The sequence below is a fragment of the Zingiber officinale genome, chromosome 5A (assembly GCF_018446385.1).
Source record: "Zingiber officinale cultivar Zhangliang chromosome 5A, Zo_v1.1, whole genome shotgun sequence".
Classification (NCBI taxonomy): Eukaryota; Viridiplantae; Streptophyta; class Magnoliopsida; order Zingiberales; family Zingiberaceae; genus Zingiber; species Zingiber officinale.
In genome coordinates, this window is record NC_055994.1 from 104,843,327 (window position 1) to 104,851,670 (window position 8,344).

The 8,344-nt window shown below is 40.5% G+C and overlaps 1 protein-coding gene across 1 annotated transcript; it reads left to right on the top strand.

Annotated features, from left to right (window-relative positions):
- Positions 1-1,667: 1,667 nt before the first annotated feature.
- Positions 1,668-2,417, top strand: LOC121983098 (norbelladine synthase-like). Its single transcript, XM_042536072.1, has 2 exons — positions 1,668-1,937; positions 2,039-2,417. The coding sequence occupies exons 1-2, from the start codon at positions 1,754-1,756 to the stop codon at positions 2,347-2,349; spliced, it is 495 nt and encodes a 164-aa protein (XP_042392006.1). The 5' UTR covers positions 1,668-1,753; the 3' UTR covers positions 2,350-2,417.
- Positions 2,418-8,344: the final 5,927 nt, after the last annotated feature.

Here is an 8,344-nt window from a genome sequence, read left to right on the forward strand (position 1 = left end):
ATAATCTTGAACCGTGGTGAACTGTGACAAACCATGAATCGGCGATTCCGAATCATGAATCGTAATCGCCTTGGCTGGTTAAGGTTAAGGATCGAGAGTTCTGAACCGTCGATTTCGAATCGTCAATTTTGAATCGTCAATTTCGAACCGTGATTAGGTCATCTATGTCACATGATCCACGTTAAAAAGTAAAAATCCCTATCTATTTGATCATGCTAATAAAAAAAATTCTAAATAACTCTTTTACAAATCCTAACATTTTTTATTATATTTTATCATATATATATATATATATAAATTTGATATCCTGCGCGTTCGCACAGTGCGCGATTGTGCGCGCAGGATATCACTGGTTTTATTTTTTTTTAATTTTTGAATTTAAAAAATAATTAAAATATTTTTTTAAATTTTAGTTTTAGGATTCAGGCTTTGGGTTATAGTATCAAAGTTATTTTTTTTAGATTTTACCTCTAGGGTTCAGACTTTGGGTTATAGTATCAAAGCTATTTAGGGTTCAGGCTTTGGGTTATAGTATCAAAGTTATTTTTTTTTTTATATTTTACCTCTAGGGTTCAGGCTTTGGATTATAGTATCAAAGTTACTTTTTTTTTAGATTTTACCTCTAGGATTCAGGCTTTGGGTTATAGTATCAAAGTTATTTTTTTTAGATTTTACCTCTAGGGTTCAGACTTTGGATTATAGTATCAAAGTTACTTTTTTTTTTAGATTTTACCTCTAGGATTCAGGCTTTGGGTTATAGTATCAAAGTTATTTTTTTTTTTTAGATTTTACCTCTAGGGTTCAGACTTTCCAATTAGGTTATAGTGTTTGGTTTTAAAAAAAATTAAAATAAAATTAATTTAAGTATTTATTGAGTATTGTAATATGTTGAGGGGATAGATTAATGTATTAAAAATTTATATAAGGAAATGTTAATTTTTTTAATTGATTTTTTTAATTTAAAATATTGAAAAAAATTAAAAAAATTAAAAAAGCAAAGCTATTAATTGAACTCCTACGCGAAGCGCATAGTCATGTACTGTACGTGTAGCGCAGGAGATCAATACTCTCTATATATATAATTAAATTCATAAATTACCAGTAAATAATAGTAATAATTAAAACATAAATAACATTACACTATCTATAAAAAAATTAATAAGTTTTTTAATTTAAATTAAAAATTTAAAACTAAAAAAAAAACGAAAATGAGGGGAGAGATCCGCGTCGCCCTATCGTCGATGCCCTAATTGGAGGCATCTAACGTCATGAACGTAAAAGAGTCTAAAATCTTAATAAATTAATTTGTGACATCTGAGGCCTTGAATATTAAAACATAAATCAAAACTTTTGACAACAACTTGGTGGCAACTTAACAGTTGATTAATGACACAAGAGGTAATTAATTACAAGGAGAAGCTTCCTAAGATCGACAAGGAGAATCAACAAGAAGGACAATGCAAAGGAATCACATATCAATTAAAAAAATTAATGCATGGAAACAAAACTAAGGCAACTAAAAAATCCTCAGATATGCAAGAAATTCATCATAAATTATAATTTCTTTCATCTCAGATACCTTCACCTCAATCGTTTGTCGTGTCTTCTTAGATATTATTTTATGCCAATGAACAGCGTCGAGTCAACATCTCAATGAGAGCGGCCGGCAATTGGCCTCATTGTCCTCTACACTCTCTAAATCCCAAGCTTTTAGCTTCTTTACAGTGAACAAATTAGGAAGCAGAAGAGAGAAATGAAGGGGGCACTCTGCCATGAGTTGGAGGTCCAGGTCGACGCCAGTGAACTCTGGGAGGTCTTCAGCCACCTGAAACTCGGCCAGCTAGTCCCCCAATTGCTCCCTAATATCTTCGAAAAGGTGGAGCTCGTCGAAGGGGACGGTGGCGTCGGCACCGTTCTGCTCTGCACATTCGCCGCCGGTGAGACCACCTGCGTCGCAACTTCATTAATTATTTACAGTTAAGATTCAACAAACACGCATGCATTCATGGTATAATTGTTGTGCTATGTTTTTGGTCAGGAATTGGAGGGCCGAGGCACTACAAGGAGAAGTTCGTGAAAATTGATCACGAGAACAGAGTGAAGGAAGCGGCTGGAGTGGAAGGAGGGCTACTGGAACTGGGCTTCACCTACTATTTGATTCGATTTCAGATTGTCGAGAAGGAGAGAGGCTCGTCCATCATCAGATCCACGGTCGAGTTTGAAGTTGACGAAGAGCACAAGACCAATGCCTCTCTGGCCAGTACTGACATAGTTGCAGTCATAGGTGAAGCTGTTGCTGGCTACCTTTTGGAGGAGAAGAAGAAGAAAGGTGAAGCTTTAAATTCTTAATCGTGTATTTTGTGTGGATTGATTGAAGCTGGACGAATCAGCTTCCAATAAAAGTGCTGTTGTGAATCTCCGGTATTGCTTGTTTTCATTGGGCAGTGGTACATGTGATCAAAATACAATTGATGATTTGACAAACATAGTTATAGATTGCAAAATACTCTTCTAAGAAGCCTTAGAAGTCTCGGAGTCTATGGCGTTTCGGTTAGATTTTTTTAAATGGTTAATCAAATATTTAAGGGTTGATTCCGAACTATATTGCACGGTTAGAATTTGACAATAAATATAAGAATATTGGCAGATGGATATGCTTTTTGATTTATTGTGATGGCTGATAGAAAATCTATGTGATATCGGATATTGGACAATCTGTCGGAGATTTTAGGTAATTAGTTGAATTTAAATTTCATCAAATTAAATTCAACTTATCTATCGAGATGACTTGAGCTGATAATTTCAAACTGCCAGCGGGGGCTAGTTTTTGCCAAGTGTTGAGTGAAGATTGCACAGTGATCGAGCGGGTAGAGTGGCCAAGCGGACAGATCGACCGAGGGGCAGAGTGGTAGATTAGGCTGAGTGGGCAAAGCGACCGAGTGGGTAGTGCAGTCGATCGGGTAGTGCAGTCGAGCAAGCAAAGTAGACTAATCAGGCCGAGTGGATGACTGGGCAAAGCAACCTGACAGTAGAAGGTAGGACGACATAAAGACAGAGCAGCCTGAGTGACAGAGTAGCTAGAGCGGGTAGAGTGGCCGAGCGGGCGAAGCAGCTGAACAGAAAAAGCATCCGAGTGGGTGAAGCGGACCGAGGCCTGTAATGGATGCAGTTTCCTTAAAACAAATTCGTCCCACCTCCGGCTGTGTTTCAAGGTTTTTTCAGGGCGTCTGTTTCCTAGAATATAATGGTTAATCGTGATGCACACCAACCACTGGTAGTCATGACAAACTAAAATGTACCCGACTGCTATCACGGGTACTTTGCCGAGCAAGAGCTGCACGACAGAGGAGGAGGGGAACGTAGATAGAGAGTTTCAGCTTTTTTGTGTATGTGTTCTGCTTAAGACCATAGTCTCCCTTATATAGGAGCACCATTTCTTATCTACATTGAACGCCGAGTAATGATCATTCAATATCTAAGGATTAATGATAGCCGACGACCATTAATAGCCGACCATTACTATCCAAGAGGTTAGGAAATCATCATTAACAATAGTAATGCTTTTATTACCTTCTTGAGTAGTAAATAAAAAGAATCTATGTGGAAAAATATTGGTTGTTCTACTTAAGCAAATTTTGCTCCGACCGGTCCGACATTCGACATGTAGGTCATGCTCGCATACTAGTTAACTTGATTCAGTGCAACTGAGGCTCTGGATTTGTACCCCTGCACATCCACGCATGAAAGAGAGTCTCTCCCATGCATTTGTTCATATCATTAATGCATGTGAATAAATATAAACCAACTAATATGCCTTGAAACTCTCAATGTGGGACTAAAGTCCCATTCATAATGAAGCTTTCCTCTTCCACCTCTTCTCCATTTACATATATCTAATAATCCCCTACATGAATGGAAATAGGGTATGTTGTTGGAGTAATCCCAATGGTCCGCGCGACCATGTGTTTTGATGTTTGGGCAAAGAGTTTAAGCTAGGTTCACCCTTGTATTTAATATGTGTATATGAGTGTGCAGGTTTGTAGGATACACATATGATTCAGCTTGATGGCTTTGAGTTCGGTGAAGGATGGAGCATCCGAGGGACCTTGGACAAGGCAGCAAGGATAAGAGTCGAGGGAAACGACTTTGAGGCATACGCGAAGGATGACATTGGGGACGAGCCGTGGCCTTGAATGCATCCGAGGGATGAGAGCCAAAGGAAGTAGGCTTGAAGGCAAGATGTCAAAGCTATGAAAAAGAGTCAAGTGAGTCGTGAGGGTCCGAGTGTGAGAGAAATATACTCGGGAAGGGGAACCCTATGTTTAGTGTTGTACCAATCGACTGACAGTCGAGCTAGAGAGAACAGAATGTTTCTATTGTCTCAACCGAAGTGGAGCAGCCGACTGGTCCTAGCACTAGTCAACTAGTATTGAGGCGTTGGAACTGTAACGGTCGAATTCCACAAATGACCAGTCGACTGGTGTTGACACCAGTCAACTGGTAAAGGTAGTTTCAGCTTGGCTGTTTTCCCAAGCTCTATATAATGGAGATTGGGGTGGCGGGCCTTAGTTGACGAAATTAGACTTGGTTAAAGTCTAATTAGAGTCTTCAAGTCTATGTCACAATCCATGTGTTCTTGGTCGAGTTGTGGCGAGGTTTCTCCACTGACAAGGAGGATTGTGCTAGTCGGAGTTTCCGGGGACTAATCCACCAACGAATATGGATCATCTACCCTACGGATAGTCGTGGATTAGGAGTTTTATCTCCGAACCATGTAAATCGGCGTGTAGCGATTTGCTTGTTCTTTTCCTTATTGTCTTTAACTTTTGTATTCATATTAGTATTAGATTTCCGCTGTGCACTAACGAATACATAGGAAGCAATCGATTTGGGGCACCATCTATCCAACCCCCCTTCTAGCCGGCCATCCAATCCCCAACAAGTGATATCAGAGCAAAGGTCGCACTTCACCGGACTAACCGCCGGGAAGAACAACTATAAGAAGACGACCGACTTGATAACACCTTCGAAGTTTAAAGGAGGAGGCTTATGATACATCACGTATTGGATGATGAAGATGGAGGTCTTCTTTGATATGGATTGGGACACCATGATGGTGGTTAAGGAGCTGTTCGAAGTCTCAAGAGACAAGAAAGGGAAAAAACTCCGACCAAGATATTGGACCGAGGAGCAACGATCATGGTCAAAGGCAAATGATAAGGTAATATCAATCTTGATAGACATTTTACCTTCTAACGTAATAAGTGATCTAGGCGATTACGAGAATGCTCACGAATTGTGGAGCAAAGCGAAGAAGGTTCTAGGCAAAGAACTTATGCCTACACAAGAAGAAGAAGAACCCAAGAAGATGAGTTTAATTGCTCAAGTAGAGGAGGAGCAACCGGAAGTTGACTCTTGTTCAATGTCTGAGGAGGAGAAGGATGAAGAAATGTCATCTGCAAGTGTGGAAGAGGAAGTATCATCAATATCCTCAAATGTTGAAGAAGAAGCCAAGACAGATGAAGAAGAGGTCAACCTAGTGAGCATTGTTGGTGTGGTTAGCACTAACGGTTTAACTTAAATTTTGATGAATGACAAAGTAGGTTAAGTTAGTTTTGTTGTGATCTAATACTTTGACTGAGTGTGCAAGAGAAATTCAGCTAGGTCAACGGGTCAACCAGATAGCTAGTGCGAAGCCTAGCTAGGTCGACGGGCTGACCAGATAGCTGGCAAGAAGTCCAGATAGGTCGACGGGCTGACCGAATATCTGGCACGAAGCCTAGCTAGGTCGACGGGTCGATTGGATAGTTGGCACGAATCCTAGCTAGGTCGATGGGATGACCGGATAGTTGGCACGAAGTCCAAGCTGGTTGACGGGCTGACCGGATGTCTGGCAAAAGGTAAGTAGAGGTAAGTCACGGGAGGAGAGTGACTGTGAGGATGCATCCCAATTGAGGGACAGTAGGCGTTGGTTCAGCTTAGGTCCATTTGGGGTCCCTAAGTTGAGACCTTGACTAGTTCCTGGTCCTGGGAGGATAGAAACTAATTACTCTATTATACTTGTGCTAATATTTGTCTTGCAGGATATTCAGACTAACATATTTGTTGCAGGGCAAGGAAACAAGCAAAGATGTCTTCGGATGAATAGTACCTGAAGGTGCCTTCCATGGTTATGGAAGGCGTCTCGGTATTGTTCATGGAAGGCACCTTCCATGGCTATGGAAGGCGCCTTCCACGGATAAAATTTGACCAGTTTGTAGATAAGGCACAGCGATGTCGGGATAGATTCTATCCCATTAGAGGTGCCTTCAAGGCCTTTGGAAGGCGCCTTCTAATCCCTTTATAAGGCAATTTCGAGGAGGCTTTGGAACAACAACTACATACAAGCTACTGTGTGTACATTTGAGCCTCCGACTACTCCTGGTTCCTGCTGCAACTTTACTGTGAAGCTGTTTAGCCTGACGACTACTCTGAGGAGTTTCGATTGCACCCGACAGACAGACATCAACACAAAGTACCTCATTTCAATACCTAAAGAGTGTTGGCAACATTTATTTTCTGTACTTAATTTTTATAAAAGGGAAAGTGCAGTTTGTTGCACTTGACCTAATTCTTTTGTACTTGATTCTCTCTTCCGGGGGTACCGGAAGAGGATTTTAGTGGATTGCCCATCGATAGGTCTGCGGGACCTGGGTCTTGGAGTAGGAATAGGAGTCATCGGAAACTTCGGACCAAGTAAAAAAATCACTTGTGTTCTTCTTGTACTTTCTTATCTTTGTACTTCTTATTTTTCGTTGCGTACTCATGTTTTTAAAACCGACAAAGAAGTATTTTTGAAAACCACGTGATTCATCTCCCTCTCACATGAGACCTGATCCAACAAGCATCTCCACCGAAGTAAAGTCGAAGGACCACATCACTTTCTTCGAGTGCAATGAGAAGGGACACTACAAGAGTAGGTGTCCATTGGGTAAGAAAAATGTAACTCCTAAACTCAATTCAATTCCTTTAGAATCTAATTTGAGTTCTAGGAAGAAGAAGGAGAGGAAGTACATTAGATGTTTCATGTGTGGTGAAATGGGACACTACCACACAAAATGCCCAAAGAAGAGAGTGCTCAAAAAGTTGGAGCATCTAAAGAAATGGGAGAAGAAGGAGAGAAGCTCAAGTCGAGGGGGAGCTTCAAGGGTAAGGAGGTATACCTTAATTTGAATTATAATTCAAATGTTTATTCTCCCATACATGCTAGAAATAATTTCCATTATTTACCCATGTAAAATTTTGGCTTTAGATATTATGATAGGAATATGGTAAATGTAGATCATAACCCTAGGAGACCAATTCATGATAACCCTAGACATGTTAAATTCCCATTACCTAAGGGGAAGAAGGTAATGGAGAACCAATATATTAATCCCAAGAAGAGGAGACACATGCCTAGGAAGGATAGGTCTAAGAATGTCCAAGGTGGACATGTTGACTCTAGATTTAGGAACCTAGAAAGGGGAAATCAAGCTTTAAAGGCAAAGCTGGATAGTTTGGAGAAAACTCTAGATAGATTCAATGCCAGATCTAAGGGTTTAAGTATGGTGTCGGGTAGTCAAAGACCCAACAATGATAGATCAGGTTTGTGATACCGATCTAATGTCTCAAATGCTAAGAGAAAGTCTTATGCTAGGGTTGCATATGACTATAGCAAGGAGAAGTCAAGAAATGACAAGGGGAAGCCATTTAAAGGTAAGGATAATTTAACCAAGGACAAAATGTTTAAGGTTAAAAAAGTTAAGTTTGTAGGCTAAGTGTCACCGGAGGTGCATTGATGTGGCCTAGCAATTATGGATGAGTCACCTAGGGAGGTGGCTAATGCTAAGATTCCTAAAGTTTGAAAGAGCCTTTGAGACCTATGGTAGATGGGCTATCAAATGTACCAAGTGGTTTGGAGACAGACTTGAGTCTCAAACCTAGGGGATTGACACACATGATTTGTGTTTCATGTTTAGAAATATGACATTAGGGTCATATAACATGATATTTGGTTTTGGATGTATAGATGTCATATAAACCAATGCTCGGGATGCATTGTGGGTTGGCATGAGCACATACATCAAGAGGAAGCTAAAACTAGGACTTTAGATGAGACGCAGGCTTGAATGCATTAGAGGGACGAGAGCCAAAGGAAGTAAACTTGAAAGCAAAAGGTCAAAGCTGCGAAGAAGAGTCAAGTGAGCGGTGAGGGTCCAAGTGTGAGAGAAATGTACTCGGGAAGGGGAACCCTAGGTTTAGGGTTGTATCAGTCGACTGGTGTATGTACCAGTCGACCGGTGTATGTACTAGTCGACTGGTG

Bases quoted from the DNA above. Each gene is read 5' to 3' on its own strand.
- LOC121983098 (XM_042536072.1), top strand. From the start codon at position 1,754: ATGAAGGGGGCACTCTGCCATGAGTTGGAGGTCCAGGTCGACGCCAGT. The intron at 1,938-2,038 runs GTGAGACCACCT...GTTTTTGGTCAG, and splicing joins GCTCTGCACATTCGCCGCCG to GAATTGGAGGGCCGAGGCAC.